Genomic DNA, 16,939 nt, shown 5'->3' with positions numbered 1-16,939 from the left:
TTAAATTGACCAAATGATGATATGTGAGGCATCAGACCAAGCCGATATACAGGGACAGTGCTGGTTCTGGCAGGGACACCACAATTTCTCGGGTCACCACCCAAAAAGACGTGGAACCCTGCATTATTTTCAGCTTTGTAACGATACGACTTGAAAAAATGACCATATTTCTTATCAAAGGGGTCGAACTACCTGGAAAATTGTCGGGCTACCGCAATTTCCCATGTTAGGAGCCCGGCTGGCTCCTTAGTCTGGCTGGCTAAATCTCAGGCCTGGTGAATGGCACGCATGATAACCTTTCTGTCCAGAATGGGGCAATCATTACCTGGTGTCCTCCATAGAAGGCGATCTCTTCAGAGTTGGCGATGATGCGCGAGTGCATGTGCCTCAGGTCGCCTTTGCGCCGCGCTTCCTCAGCCACCAGCGTCCCAAAGCTTGGCGAACACGAGCGCAGAATTTTGGCCGTAAGTGCCACCACCAGGCCAGCGATGACTGAGGGCCATGTGGTGTTGGCTCCTGCATGGGAGAAAACCACAGCGCCCATCACAACTTCTGCTGCTGCAAGATAATGGCATCCACGGCGGCAATTGGCCACCTTTGGCATGGGCAGTGCGCAGTAATGTGTAGCCAGTGACAGCCACATCCAGTATAGGCTTGGTCAGGTTGGAGTAGAGATGGGCCACTGAGGCAGAGAACATGACGATGTCCTCCGTCAGAGACTGATCCGGGTTGGAAAGTCGGGCGTCCATGTTACTGACTCGGTAGTATGTCTGGCAAACGACACACACCAGACAGTGTCACATCTTCCCGCCTCATCCTAACCTGTGACAAGGGGTCTATTTCACAAAGCAGGTTTAGTGAGAACCCTGGGTCAAGAAACCCTGAAATGTGGGAAACTCTGCATCTTCTGTTTCAGAAAGGGAGGTAACTGAAAACAGAGGAAAAGAGGTAACTCTAGCCTGTTTCATAAAAAGAGGTAATTTAAGCTCTCGGCCATTTACCGTAGTAAAAGTGTCCATGAACCAAACCTGGTTGGTAGCAGGTTTTTCACAATGAACCTCGAGTACTTCCCTGTATCCGCCTCCTTTCAGCCACACGACATTTCATTTCCTCATTCATTCAGTCCGCTGTGGCAACTTTTTGCGTAAATACGCCTATAGTCTATAGTGTACACTGCAAAAACTGAAAGAAAACACTTAAGTAAGATATAATTTCTTAAATTTAACCTGAATTTGACTGTTTCTTTGACAAGTTATTTTTACTTAAAATGAAATTGTCAGACAAGATCATTGTGCTTATTTTAAGATACGTATTACTTAATTATCTTATTTGATCAACGTGTCTTGGCATTGAGTGTTAACAGCCAGTTTTAAGTACTGTGAGGCTTAAAACAAGCATTTTCAACATTTTAAGATGACAACTAACCAACATCAGAGGCCGTGAACTGGGGTTTCATATGTTGAATTTTCTTATTTTAAGATTTTGCATATTCTAGTAATAAGTTAAATGGACAAAATACAAGTATGAAAACAATCAGACAAAAGTGCAATATAGCTTAAGTGGTTCATTTCGTTATATTTACTAAGCTCATTTATCCTCATTCTATTCCCTACTCAGTGGTCTAGTGGTAGGGTAGAGTGCCTACCCCTCAGACTTGGAGGTTGTGGTTTCAAGTCCCTGGCTAAAAATGGTACCCGTTACCTACCTGCTTGACACTCAGGCAAAGTTATCCAAGCAGAAAAAAATACTTATGTATTTTAAGAAAATAGTTTTATTTATTACAGCTTGAAAAAAGTAAGCATTACTTGTTTTTAGTCCAAAAATATTATTTTCAAGACCGCTGTGGTTGATATAGGCATAGTATTATTTTCTTATTTTTCAAAATCTTACAGGTAAATTTAAGAAAAGTTTACTTGTTCTGTTGGCAGATAATGTTGCTTATTTGAAGTAATAATTTTCTTATTTTACTATATTTTTTTCTTAAACTTTATACTGTCCTTTTTGCAGTGAAAGTCCACTTTTGTCACGGACATGGCATGTCTTTTTAAAAAGTGACCCTATTGATGAAGGTGCCACTATATTGCGGAGGGAATTAAATATTTGTTGAAAGATTGTTATCAGACCGCACATAAATATGCTGGCATTTCCGGACAGTTATCTTTTTGAGCGGTACCGTTTCACATCAAAGTCATTTACATACACAACTTAATCCGTCCTTACATTTGCAACATTACCAGCCGTAGTCAAATGCGCTCACATTGCAGCATATATTGTGTGTTGTGCTTGAATAATGTTTTCATATTTCATCTTAAATCAAGTGTGCTTCTCCTCCGCAGGATTGCACCTAAATGAAATGAATTAATGAGCTACCATTCAACAGGTTTCCCCTGGAATATTTTGATTGCATAGGACTGCATTTAAATTTACGCATTGACCCGAGCAGCAACGTTCTCCCACACCACCTTCCTCTATGTTCAAATTCGCTATATGATCGCATTAAGATTTTCAGTTGAGAGGGGTAAAAAAACGCGGAAGCAGAGGGTGGCAGCGCGCTCTGCTTTCCCGTTGCCATGGTGACTCGACGAATCGGGGCTCCATTGATGTGGTCTTTTCAGTGTAGTGGTAACTCCAGGTGAAACTACTCTGCGTTGATAAAACTACCGCAAATCAGCTGTCCTGGAACCGAAAACGCAGAGTTTCCTCTCTCAGTGTATGTCAACTTGCTGTTCAGGGTTAGTCTCGGTGTTTGTTGAACATGCTTTGTGGAATGGACACCAGCAGCCAGTGTGTTACCTGGTTACTGAAGTAGAGTTGGTATGCATGGTCAACCAGCCGACTCCGGAAGCGAAGGCTCAGTTGACCTTCTAGGAATCTAATGGCGCTGTTGATGAAGGTTGCAGGAACGGCCACGAGGAGCCACTTGAGAAGCTGCAGTAAGAAGGCACGCGGGTCCTTCTTCACGATGCACTTGACAATCATGCCTGCACATAAGGCAAGGGGTGGGGCTAAACTAAATCTAAAGTGTATTTTATGACTGTAAGAAATGTTTCCTGAACAGACAGAACGTTGCTTAACTCACACACTCACCATCAAGAGTGGCAACATATATAGACAAGAAGGTTCTAGACATGAGAGTGAGCGAGTGCAGGACAAGCACGGTCACCTCAGGACACAGTAATCGTGGAAACAGCAACTTCAACAGCCCAGCCAGTTGCACAATGAATTCTCTGTTCACTGATGGAGACCTACACACACACACACACACCCCCACACACACACACAAAATGAGGTTAATCTAGCATTTAATAACGGTGTAAATCAGTGGTGCCCACCCTTTTTTTGAACCATGACGTACACAACACGTACAGTTGGGGCCCATATGGGCACCACTTGGTCTAGTTGGGCTTTGGCTGGGCATGGGCTTAAAAGTGGGCTTCGTTGTTAGGCCACACTTGGGCAGTAGTTGGGCAGTAGATGGGCGAAACAAGGTACGGGCAATAAGTGGGTTCTGGCTGGGTTTCACTCCAAAATATAAACATTTTGCACAATAACAGCATGTGCGATATAGCTTACGACCTGGCCTATATTTCTTTACTATTAAGTAAGAGTTAAAAATAAATATAAAAAAATAAAAAATAAAAAAACAATTCTATATTTCAACTTAATATTGACACCTTAAATTAATCACCTGAGTCATTTTTTTTCTCGAGATTTTTCAGGATTTTTTTTTTAACCTTTTGAATCATAAGGAGATGATTTAGGCAAAAAATAAATAAAAAATAAATGATTTAGGCAATTATTTTAAGAGGATGACGATATGTATTATTTGGACTACTAACTCTTTTGCTGCCACAAATTATCCATAAAACAACCCAGACAGTGCCAGCCGATTTCAAGCATTTTAACTAATCTTTCAAGGCAAACAGAATATTGTGTGCAGTCACTACAAAAACAGGCATACCAAAAGAAAGATCGCGTTCCATTCTTTCATTAGAAAAAAGTATGTTTCTACCTTATTCCGTTCTTTAGTAATCACCATTTGAAGTGACATTGAGCGAAAATTGAAAAGATGAGAAAAGAAGCTTTTTGTGAAAAGATAAATTTTCTGCACAACAGCGACTTTGACACTAATATTTTGTGACGCTCTGTGAATTAGATTTAATGTGACAAAGGCTTTGATCATTCACATCATCCTTGAAAATGTTCTATTTCATCATATTCATGATGTTTCATTATAAAGTCCATATTGTCCATATTACCGGGAGAACATTGAAAAGAGATACAATGCTGCCATCTGCTGGCTAAACTGGATAAAATACAGTCCACGGTGACGGAGCACGGACAACGTATTGAGTCCTTAGAAGATGTTTTAGCCCAAAATACTCAGCGAATTCAAGCACTGGAGAATTATGCGGTGCTAGCGGATAACTGCCCTAGGAAAAGGCGAAAACCATGGACTTGGAGGGTCAGAGTTGTCGGAATAACATCCGAATCATTGGCCTCGCAGAGTCCTCGGAGGGTCCCAACCTGACAGTTTTTTTCTCCAACCTCTGAATAGACCTGTTTGGCCAAGCTACTCTCTCATGCGCCTACACCGCTACCAGACGAAGGAAGTACGCAAGAAGCGAGGCACGCTCCAGTATCGCGGGTCTCCTGTCCAGATTTATAAGGATTACGCTCCGGAGATGGCTGATGAAGGTGCCAAATATCGGGCTGTCATGGCTAAACTGTACAATCTTGCTCTAATGCCCATTCTACTTTTCCCAACTCGTCTACAAATAACTCTGGATGGCAGGGTGAAGAAGAGGTTTTCATCTCCCGAGGTGGCTGAGAATTTTGCAGCTTATTATCGGCACACTCGAGTCCCACTTAACTCTGTGGACTGGAGTCGGTATGCCGGCACCGTTAGCCGGGCAATCGCGAACGTTCGCCTTCATATGCCGACTCCGTTTGGTAAGACTTTTCTCTTTTGGGCTTACTCAATCTGTTTGAAACATTTGTTCATTCTGGGATCATAGTATGTTATGGTGTCACGTCCGTAAGTTGTTTTTGTTATTCACCGTGGTTGTGGTTGTTGTGTGTGTGTGTGTGTGTGTGGGAGGGGGGGAGGGATGCGCGTGTGTGTGTGTTGTTTACAGAATAGTCTGAGAATTGAGATTCACTTTTTTTTATCACAATAGTAAGGGAACTATTTCGGGGGGAAATTAATGACTCAGAACAGGGATATTTTCAAGTGTATGAATAAATATTTACACAACAGTCTGAAAATGTATATTCACTATTTTTGATCACAATAGTAAAGAAACTATTTACAGAACAAGTTTGTTTATAAACTCTGGTAAATACTGCTTACTACAGCACATACAGTAGGAATAATAATGAACTATTATGTGACTGAACAAGAGTTGTCAAAGCAACACAGATTTAGTTTTTATTATTTTGTTTTCAATGTTTACATTTTTACTACCAAACATTATTAAAGGGTGTTAAGCCTTGTGTGTAAAGCTTAATTTGCAATATTTATATTTTTATCGACTGCAGCCGGTAAAAAAAATGGAATATATATTGATTCGTAGTGTGTTCAGCAGTGCATGTGTAGTGCTTTTACCAGCTAACTAAAAATTAACTTAGGCAGCCAGTGTGAGCGACAGACACAACACGAACCAAGCTATGCCTTGTCAAGAGCGCTGCGGCTGAAGATAATTAAGGGCCAATTAAGAGATAATTAATTACTGTCTGCAAACCAGAAGGTGACGCCGAGCGGACAGATCCTCTCTCTCACTCTCTGTGTGCCGGCTTTCGTGCAGCACGGATATTAAGGAAGTCTATCCGTGTTATATTCGTATCCGGGAAAAATCAATTATCTGTACCGGATACTCGTGTTGTAAGAATATCCGACTCAACCCTACTATGGAGGCAATCATAGAGCTGCAGCCAGCTCAAAAATAAGTTGGCCCACATTTGAGGACTAAAGCACACAAAGTGGGAGTTGTTGCTGAGAATGAGTCAATGCCACTCATTACTCACAGACATAACAGCTGATCGTCATCGAGCCTGCCAGGTAATAGAAGCCGAGTGTGAAGCAGTTGGCATGAAGATCAGCACCTTCAAATCCGAGACCATGGTCATCAGTCGGAAAAGGGTGGAATGCCCTCTCCGGGTCGGGGATAAGATTCTGCCCCAAGTGGAGGAGTTCAAGTATCTTTGGGTCTTGTTCACGAGTGAGGGCAGGATGGAGCGGGAGATCGACAGGCAGACTGCAGCGTCTGCAGTGATGCGGACTCTGTATCAGTTTGTTGTGGTGAAGAAGGAGCTGAGCCAAAAGGCAAAGCTCTCGATTTACCGGTCGATCTACGTTCCTACTCTCACCTAGGGTCACGAGCTGTGGATCATGACAGAAAGAACAAGATCCCAGATTCAAGCGGCTCCGCAGGGTGTCCGGGCTCTCCCTTAGAGATAGGGTGAGAAGCTCGGTCATCCGTGAGGGGCTCAAGGTCAAGCCGCTACTCCTCCACGTTGAGAGGAGCCAGTTGAGGTGGCTGGGGCTGGTTTGGATGCCTCCTGGACGCCTCGGGGACGACCCAGGACACGCTGGAGAGACGGTGTCTCTCGGCTGGCCTGGGAACGCCTTGGGATCTCGCCGGAGGAGCTGGATGAAGTGGCTGGGGAGAGGGAAGGCTGGGCTTCCCTCCTAAAGCTGCTGCCCCCGCGACCCAACATCGGATAAGCGGTAGTAAATGGATGGATGAATGGACACAATTAAATAAGGTACTGTAACGCTGCTTCCACATATCAGCAATATTGTCGGCCCCTGATACACCATCTACAGTGCATGGGGGCTTTATTCTGCAAAGCTTGCTGATTAGCTGATCATTAGATTCAGCTGTGCTACAGGAGGGAAACATGGAAAACAGGCTGGATAGGGGCTCTCGAGGACCAAACTTGAGAACCCCTGGTGTAGGCATTCACACACTATACACTGATTTATATAATACACACACACACGTTAGTTTTTGTGTCTGTCTGTTAGTTTTTGTGTCTGTCTGTTAGTTTTTGTGTCTGTCTGTTAGTTTTTGTGTCTGTCTGTTAGTTTTTGTGTTAGTTTGTGTGAGAGTATTAAGTGTTTGAGTGATTGTGTGGTTGTAGAGAGTGAGGCGAAATAGGGAGAGAATAGAGAGAAGGCCAACTAAAAGAGCCAGGTCATATGTGTGGGAGCACTTTGACATTATTGCCCCAAAAAGGGTCAAGTGTCAGATCTGTGCTCAAGAGTTGGCATTTACTAATAACACATCCTCAATGTTAAGGCACTTGCGCTCAAAACACCCTGAAACGGCACCCAATCCAGCTGCTCCTGCTGCTCCAGCTGCTTCTGGTGTAACTAGACAAGCTAAGCTTAGGGCAACTGTCCTGTATAGGTAGTCAAAAGATAAGACAAAGCTTAAAATATAAAATATGCATTTAAGAAGTTATATGTAAATAACTATTTATATTGGTCACATTGTTTAAAGGACGACAGGCTAAGCTGGATGAAGCCTTGGTGGACATGATTGTGCCAGCCATTTTCTGTGGTTGAGGATAAAGGATTTAGAGCATTTGTTCACAAGTTGGACCCAACATATGCCCTCCCCACAAGACAGGCACTGCGAGGCATGGTGGACCAAAAATATAAAGAGGCTAAAGAAAAAATCTAAGCAGAGATGGAGAAAACGGTGGCAGACATATAGACATCTGTCAACATGGATGCCTTCCTTGGGGTCACATGTCATTACATAGATGAAGAAAAAAAACCTGTCATCTGTCCTGTTAGGGGTCACAATATTACCACAATTACACACAGCGGAAAACCTAGACTGCCAAAGAATGCCTAATTGATGAATGGGGCCTAACAAAAACAAACAAAACTAAACAAACTAAACAAAATCCACTGTCTTGTCACTGACAACGCTGCAAATATGGTGGCTTGTGCTAAATTACTCAAACTATGCAACATTCCTTGTTTTGCCCATAGTTTAAATTTATATATATATAATATATATATGTATGTATATGTATATATATATATATATATATATATATATATATATATATATATATGTAACATTATATGCAACCCTACGTGGGTACAACCCCTCACCTGCCGGATACAGTCTTCAAATTACTGGATCGTCCGACTGGAAACGGGCACACACTTTATATGGACAATTTCTACAATTGAATAGGGCTGTTTGAACGTCTACTGGCAGCATGTAACAATGTCTGTGGAACTTTGAGGAAGAACGGCAAACCAAGTGGCATCACTGAGGCAACAAAGACTGGTCTTGGGGTAGAGGGGAAACTGACACGGCATAATACAAGGGTTTTGGTCATCGCATGGCATTACAAACGCTTGTTAAGGATGGTGACAACTTGTCACCATGATAAAATGGAGACAGTGGAGGTGTGGCACAAGGCACTCAAAAAAAGACTTGGACAGGAGTGTGTTGTGGCTTACAATGCCTCCATGAATGGTGTGGATAAATTGGATCAAAACATTTCCTACCACCCATTTACAAGAAAAACTTTGAAATTGTACAAGAAATGTGTTGTCTTTATGATTCAACTGTGCATGTACAATGCCTTTATCATTTATAGGACAAAAACAAGACAGCACTATTTGCAGTTCATCCAGAAGGTGGTGGAATCCTGGTTGACACAAAAACGAAGTGCACATTCACAGTCCATTCTGACATGTCAAGGAAGCTGAAACATACTCAACGGAACATACACGCTAAGTCTAACTTTACAATAAAGTTTACCAAATACAGTAATAAATTGATGGCAAAGCCTTAGTACATTTTCACTTTGAAGTTCGCCCACGTTGTGGCGTGATGGCTAGCTTGACTTCCCTTTTAGAACGTTACTTTATCGCAATTGATTGACACTGTAGTTGCGACCAACATCAACACAACGCTATCCCGAACACATATTCAATCGCTAATTTAGGACGCTAAGAAACCGCTAATTAAATACTACTGCCCGGAGCCGGCTGGGATAGGCTCCAGTGCCCCCCGCGACCCTTGTGATGACAAGCGGTTAAGAAAATGGATGGATGAATATATATATATATATATATATATATATATACATACACACACACACACACACACACACACCCACACACACACACGGTACCGGGCCAAGGACTGGTGGCTGGAGACCACTGGTGTAAATGTCTCACAAGCACACATATAACCTTAGGTTAATGGAACATGTAATACTCACCTGTTGTCGCAACCCTTCAGTTTGTCCACATTTGCGGTGGTGGAGTCATTGGTCACACCCACAGGAAGATTAGCCCCAGACTGGAGAACAAACATACCCAAGTTAACTCGTGAGTGCGTGCGTGCGTGTACGTGCACACACGTGTGTGCGTCTTACCTGGGTCCGCCTCCGGACATACAGCAACAGCTTCTTGATGGAGTAGGTTGCGAGCAGAGCCATTCCCAGATGCCGGAATCGCAAACTCCACCTTCGTTGAGCAAGCAGCTTCTGATAGGTCAGCTGCATGTTGACAGACAGCCACCTTCCAACAATGAGAAGACAGTCTTATGTAGCGTGCTATGGCTGGAATTTGCGGTCAGCAGAGAGGGACCACAACATTATGACGAACTTTACTCGGGGGCGTGCAGTGACCTTCGGAGGGGCAGGTGCTCAAAGTTTTTAAAAAAAGGGCACATGATAATGTGCGTGCACTGTCCACTAACTTGGGGGGGGGGGGCGACTGGGGATAGATGGTGTGTTTTTGTATGTGTGTAGGCTATATGTGTGTGTGCATGCATGTGAAGAAAAAAAATCCATTTTAAAATTCTTAATTGAAATAATGGCTAAACAATAAATAATTTTTCAAATTTTCTGCAATGCCAATGCCAATCACCCACAAAAAATATTTTAACATTTGTGTATGAAGAATCAATTATGAACAACAAATTTACATAAATAAAAATGATTATGTAAAATGTACAGGAAATGTACATTTTTACATAACACAGGTAGTGCTATGATGATTTTTCTATAGTGCATGTAGCATAAAAAAAGTCTTACTTTACATTTAGCTGGAATCAGGTAAGAACAAATGCAGTTTATTATGTGTCTGTACGTGTAGATTGTCATTCTTTAGTTATTGCAACTGTACTCAACACGGGTGCCAGGGCACATGCCCTTTTGGCACTGATGCCCAAAGTGCCCCTTTGTCCATTTATTTATTTTATATATAAAATAAAATGTTTGTGAAAGTAGTTTTGTTGCCTCTCAAAACCCCCAAAAATCTGCTATATGATTTACATAAAACTAATTATTATTATTACGTTATCCTTGGATGATGTCATACTACTATGAGACGCGCTCTCATTCTGCCAGGTGGCTGAGTATTGCTGCAGCCTGGAGACCGCCTCGCTCATGGGACCGCGATAGCGGAAGCGCGGTGAACGGAAGTTGTTGAAGCTGGTGCCGGCAGCTATATTTATTTTTCAAAATAAGAATACAGAGCGCCAATAAAAAAGAAGAAGAAGGAGAAGAGGATTATGGAGTCACAGGTAAGTTACGTTATGATGCAAAAGCCTTAGGTTGGAAAGCATCCAGCGGGTGGCTAGTTATCGCGAGCTGCTGTGACTATCGCGAGACCTGCAGCGAGATCGGGAATACCCAACATGACGGCGCCCTGCTGCTAAGATAGAACTAGCTCTATTATGCTAAACCAAATCCGAATTTAACCACCATATAACTTTGCTTTTCTCCTCTCGCTTCCATACAACAGATTTGGATTACCACCCAGCGTGGAGGACCTCGAACGTTTCATCGACGGATAATTTTACAGCTGCGCGATGGAGGATCCGTCCTACGAAAAACCTTCCAAGAAGAGAAAAAATGACTCAGCGACGGACGCGGATGATCTAGTTACTACGGACGTTTCGGTCAGTATGCTGGACTCCATAAACAAAAAACTAGATGTCCTCTGCCTTAACCGCGAGGATGTCAAGGAATTAAAGGTGAGTTTGGAATTCGTCGGACAACAGGTAAGTGACCTCCAACGAGATAATGCCGAGTTACGCTCTTCACTCGCGACTGTTTCAGCCGAGTTGGAAATGATTAAAAGGAGAATAAAACGCTAAAAGAAACGGATGTCCAAACCCTGTAGCATGCGGGATAATTTAATATTCTCAGGCATATCCGAGAATACCTCTGACAATCCAGAGGCCGAGCTAAAAAAAATCATGACGGCATCGTTAAAAATTCCTCAGGAGACGGTAAATAATATCTCTTGGAGCCCGTAGGGGCAACAAACCCCGTCCTATTATCGCTAAATTTGACCATTTTAAACAGAAATAATTTGTTAAAAGTAAGGGACGGGATCTTAAAGGGACCTCTTTCGGAATGAATGACCAATTCCCAAGAGAGATTAATGAGCGGTGAAAGGTACTGTTTCCTATAATGAGGCAAAATAGGCAGGAGGGTAAACGGACTACGATAGTCGTTGATAAGCTATATATCGATGGCCAACTATTCCGGAACCCCTACTCCACTCCCTGGCTGTTGCTAATTGGCATTGGTGGAACTAAACTTTGTTTGATTATTAGATGTATACATATACTGTATTTGTGGTTATAAAACCTAAAATATGAATACTTATTATTCATAGGCTATATTACAAATAAAATATTAATACATAACTATATTTAAAATATATTTAAACAAAAAATCTTGCTTAGGTTACCAGTTACTGGTGTATTGTTACATCCTTAATCCCCCACTAATTTCCTTCACTTCCACCTCCCTCCCCGTTTTTCCACTGTTATATTGACTGACACGTTACCTCTTATTTTACACAAATCACATAAACCACCTAACCACTTTGATTCTATCCTATAACATGCCAAAATTAACAAATGGCCTATACAAATATATACACAGGACTGAGTCTATATTGTTTGTTTATATTGTTTATACTGTTTTTATGCGACCAAACAGGCTTTATTAAAGGTCGTCACTCTACTAATAATATTAGGAGGCTCTTTAACCTTATTAGCATGTCACAGCGGCATGATAAAAAGGCAGTTATATCATTGGATGCAGAAAAAGATTTCGACAAAGTTAACTGGTCCTTCCTCTTTGCTGTTTTAAATCAATTTGGCTTTGGGAAGTCATTTATTCACTGGTTGTCAGTATTATATGATTCTCCTAAAGCTACAGTTACTACTAATGGGATTATATTTCCGAGTTTTACTATACAGACAGGCACAAGACAGGGATGCCCACTGTCTCCTTTATTATCTGCAATATTTATTGAGCCGCTTGCATTAGCTATACGCCAGGAAAGAAGGGTTCAAGGAATTAACTCTGGGGTAACAGAACACAAAATTTATTTATATGCCGATGATATTTTACTTTATTTTGAAAAGCCTGCTATTTCGTTAGGGGAAGTATTTAACTTAATAACTAAATTCGCACATTTATCAGATTACAGAAAATTCATGGAACCCTGCAAGCCAGGACCCACACTACTCATTTCCTATAGGTAATTTAAAAATACTTGGGCATAAAAATCTCACCTAAATTAACTGATTTAATTCATTTAAACTTTACTCCACTTCTGGATAGCATTTATAGTGACTTGGAGCACTGGAATAATCTTCCTATTTCTCTAATAGGACAAATAGCCACCATTAAAATGAAAGTTTTACCAAAAATTAACTATTTTTTCTCAATGATTACATTTAAACCTACGGCTAACTGGTTCCAGTTGTTGGACTCGGCCGTTACAAAATTTTACTGGAATAAAAAAAAATAGTCTATCTACTCTTCAGAAAAGTAAATCCAAAGGAGGTCTAGAGGCACTAAGTTTTATGCACTACTATATAGCTAACCAGCTACAATATATAACTCTATAGATACAACCCAACAGAGATACTAACTGTTGGCTGGAACTAGAACAGAAGGATTGTAATAACCTCAGACTTCTAGATTTAATCTTTATTACAACATCGATTAAGCAACACAATTGTTTTAAAAACCCAATGATTTCCGCCACCCTGACTGCCTGGTGGAAGGCACTAGAAATTACAAAAGCCCAAGTGGAGCCCTGCGGGCTTTCTCCCCTATTACATAACCCCGACTTTCAACTTAACAACCAATCGTTTTATTTAGGTGTGTGGGAGCAGAAAGGAATTACACATCGTTTATTATCTTTTCTCAGATAATATGTTTTTATCATATACATCCTTGCTCTAAAAATACAAAACATAAACTGAATTTTTTTTACATTATCTGCAAGTTAAAAAGTATGATACTGCCTGTTTTAGCTAAAGATATTACCAAGCTTTCTCCGACAACAAAAAAACTCTCAAAAATATATGTTACTTTCGTACACTGATAAAATGTCTCTACCCATCTCGAAATGGGAGTCAGACTTGTCTATAGCTACAGAATCTGACTTTCGGATTCAAGTTTGTGAAAACGTATTTAAAATGGCAAAACACACAAATTTACAACTTATCCAATATAAAATTATTCATAGAACATACATTACTCAATATATGATGAAGAAAATGGGACTCTTAGACTCCGACATTTGTCTCCAGTGTTTACAAAACACTACAGACACTTATTTTCATGCTTTATGGTTATGCACTCCGGTTATGTATTTTTGGACTAAAGTCTTAGAAAAACTTTCCGCTATCTTGGACTGTAGGATACCTTTATCTCCAAACTTGTGTTTGCTAGGTGACCTAACAACAACTGACTTACCACGTAAACAATTTCAATCTACACTTGTAGCCCTTACTATCGCGAAAAAAACAATTCTTGTTAACTGGAAAAATTAACAAACTCTGAATATCGACCAATGGTCTAACCTCCTCATAAATCACATTTTAATGGAAAAAATATCTGCCTCAAATAAAAACCAAATATCAAAATTTATAGAAACATGGTCTACGTATAAATTTGGTTACTTAATTCTTCCTGTTAGCGAGAGCCACCACATCACAATAACTTACATTGCTGTTTCTGTATTTGGCAATTTGTAACTAATGGTTGTGTTTTTATAGTCAGGAACCCAGTTGCTGCCAGCAGGATCGAGCAGACTACATCAAATGACACCTTACAGTCACCAACTCCTCAAGATTTGGAAGCGGGGGCTGTGGGCCGGTGGGGTGCCTGGCGGGCCTGCCGTGTTGGGGTGGGGGGGCGCTCCTGGCTGCTGGGTTTGCTCTCCGGCCAGTGGCTCCTGCAGGGCCCAGGGGTTGTCCCTTGGCGCTGCCGTGGCCTGGGGGGCCCTGGGGGGTTGTGCTTGCTCTGTCCTGGCCGGGGTCGACGGCTCCCCTCTTTGGTGGAGGTTTTCATACATGCCAGATCCACCACACCAGCATCTATCGAAATTCAAACACAATCTGCTTCTTCCTCTGGTTGTTGAATCGGTGGAGGCTGATGTCTGTGGATCTCACTCTGCTTCATCTATCCTTTCTTCCTTTCCTCAGTATTTCCTTTGGTCTCTCTTGAGGTCTCCCTAATTTGTTGGCATTTTGATGTTTCTGGGGTTGGTGAAAGACTCTGGTTGGTAACCCGGTGGATAGTAGGTAATGTCTGGTCGGTGCTGGATTTTACTTTCCTTTCTTTTCTTTTATCCTTCCTCGGGTCTCCTGACAACCTCACGACTCTAGCTGGATTCTGAAGTATTCGGTTTAGGCGAACGGTATGGGATTTTTAATAGGTTTTAGGTGAACTAATGAGTACACACTCACACGCACGCACACATGCACACACACATACACACACACATACTCACGCATAAAAATAAATAAAGTAGCAAACGAAATTAAAACTAATGGTTACATACGTCCACACATGAATACATGCACATACTCCCGCACATACTCCCGCACATACAAAAAGAGAAAAAGAAAAAAAAGAGAGAGCAATGATGTTGACATGTCGAATCGGTAAAATTACCGAATGAACAATACTGAGCTTTCTCTAGAAAGAAAATAATAATAATAATTAAAAATATATATATATTAAAAAAATTATGCAAAAGCCTATCTACAAAAGTAGCCTATTTAATAATATTGTGATCTAACATTAGCGTGTCATGTTAACGGCTGAATTAATATAACAATATGGAGTCGCGGGTAAGTCGTGTCATTCTGCAAACTTGCATTCACCAATGTAGACTTTAGATAGGCTATTAGCTAACGTTAATTTGCTTGTCATTTAGCAGGTGAATTAAAATAATACGGAGTCACGGGTAAGTCGTGTCATTCTGCAAACGAAGCTCCACAAATGTAGATGTTTGATATTAGCTAATGTTAGCGTGTTATGTTAGCAGGTAAATTAAAATAATATGGAGTCAACATAAATGTACTAAAATGCATCAATGTTGGTAAAGAAATTGGGGGAAAAAATATTAATATTTAGGATATTGTAACTGTCTTTTGCCCAAATCCCAAACCAATGATGTGCTGTAGTTTACAGCTGATTGTAGATGACTGGCCAAAGGGAACAATGCATGAAGTTCACTTATGAAACGAAAAACTAATTGTTATCAAATTTCATGCATGTCCTTATGCATGATTATATCTTATTCCTACGTAGGCCTTATACCTTTGTGAAAAATCCATCCATCCATCCATTTTCTTAACCGCTTTTCCTCACAAGGGTCGCGGGGGTGCTGGAGCCTATCCCAGCTGGCTTCGGGCAGTAGGCGGGTACACCCTGAACTGGTTGCCAGCCAATCGCAGCAATGTGAAACATTCATTCAAAATATAGCCTATAGTTATTTTAAAGTTATTTTGTTTGACTCGCATTGGCTTAGATTAAAAAGTTAACTGACCTAATTCTACCTTAAAAACATACACACGTTTAAATATAAATATACATCTATGTTTGACTATATTTCGCTGGCGCTTTCGTTCAAGATCGAGAGCTTCCGTTAATCGAAGTATTACTTAATTTTATTTTTGAAATGGCTCAGACTTCCACTTACTTTTATTGGGAAGTTTATGTGCGCTTTCACTATTGCGGACGCATGAGCGAAGTAGTCTCCAGGCTGCAGCAATACACTCTTGATGTGGCTCGCCACTACACCTGAGGTTGGTAAGTTGGTCACTCCGTTTGTATTTACGTAGTCTCACTCACATTAAACAAAAGCCAAGGTCATTAATATAACGTTCTTCCATGCTCGAAGTGTGAACCCTAACCCCAAGTAAGACATTTTGTTGAATATTCCATCAAAAAGTGATGTTTAAAAATCCATCGGCCGCATATTGAATCGATTCGAGAATTGCGCACTGTAATTGTCACACCGCGGTGAGGTTGTCCTGTCATTTCCTGTTTTATTTTGAAAATTCTGACTCCTCTCGTTTCAGGTCACTTGCCCTTCCTCGTGTGGTGTCAGTGTCAACCCTGATTCCTGATTGTGTCCACCTGTTTCCCATTACCCTCATGTGTTAAATGGTCTGCGTCTCCCCTGTCTTGTGCCTAAGTGTTTTCGTCAGAGCCACTAAAGCCAGTTACCGTCCACAGCCTTGTTGCCCTGTCCCTTGAGAGAACTTTGGTTTGTAACTTTGAATAGCCACAGTATTGTTTTAGTTAAGGAGTGATTTTGTTTTGATTGTAGTTTAGACTTCCTCCCTTTTGGAGCGCCTTTAGTTTAACCTTGAATAGCTTTTGTTTTTTCCCTCTCAATGAGGAGCTTTTGTTTTGTTTAATAAAAGCTGCTTCAGCCTCAACCTCTATCTCTGCGTCTGGGTTCTAAAACTACCACGTTGTGTCAGAACACTTAGGCCAGTATGGACCCAGCAGAGAGGGAGCAAATTGCCGCAGCAATGCGAGCTCAGGAAGCCCGTCTCTCCCAGCAACAGGAGTTTCAGACAGCCATGGCAGCGCGAATAGTCCAGCTCACAGCACA

The 16,939-nt window shown here is 41.3% G+C and overlaps 1 protein-coding gene across 10 annotated transcripts in view; it reads right to left on the bottom strand.

The window, feature by feature from the left end:
* Positions 1 to 16,939, bottom strand: part of abcd1 (ATP-binding cassette, sub-family D (ALD), member 1) — a 57,113-nt gene that overhangs the window by 28,827 nt on the left and 11,347 nt on the right. For 5 of the 10 annotated variants that reach the window (XM_086068874.1, XM_086068871.1, XM_086068875.1 and 2 more), the window contains 6 exons: positions 9,418 to 9,562; positions 9,262 to 9,341; positions 3,088 to 3,245; positions 2,794 to 2,981; positions 596 to 770; positions 326 to 516 (listed from right to left, as the gene is read on the bottom strand). In XM_086068874.1, the coding sequence (XP_085925000.1) occupies positions 326 to 516; positions 596 to 770; positions 2,794 to 2,981; positions 3,088 to 3,245; positions 9,262 to 9,341; positions 9,418 to 9,546 (921 nt within the window). In that variant the 5' untranslated portion in view covers positions 9,547 to 9,562. Of the gene's footprint in view, positions 1 to 325; positions 517 to 595; positions 771 to 2,793; positions 3,011 to 3,087; positions 3,246 to 4,012; positions 4,147 to 9,261; positions 9,342 to 9,417; positions 9,563 to 10,468; positions 10,493 to 16,939 lie in introns of those variants that run through there. The other 5 variants (XM_086068878.1, XM_086068876.1, XM_086068877.1 and 2 more) reach the window with 3 other exon arrangements.

This window comes from Leptonotus elevatus, chromosome 2 (genome assembly GCF_054856555.1).
Source record: "Leptonotus elevatus isolate MCC_2025b chromosome 2, RoL_Lele_1.0, whole genome shotgun sequence".
Lineage (NCBI taxonomy): Eukaryota > Metazoa > Chordata > Actinopteri > Syngnathiformes > Syngnathidae > Leptonotus > Leptonotus elevatus.
The sequence above is the reverse complement of the archived record's forward strand: the minus strand, read 5'-3'. Positions and strand labels throughout refer to the sequence as shown.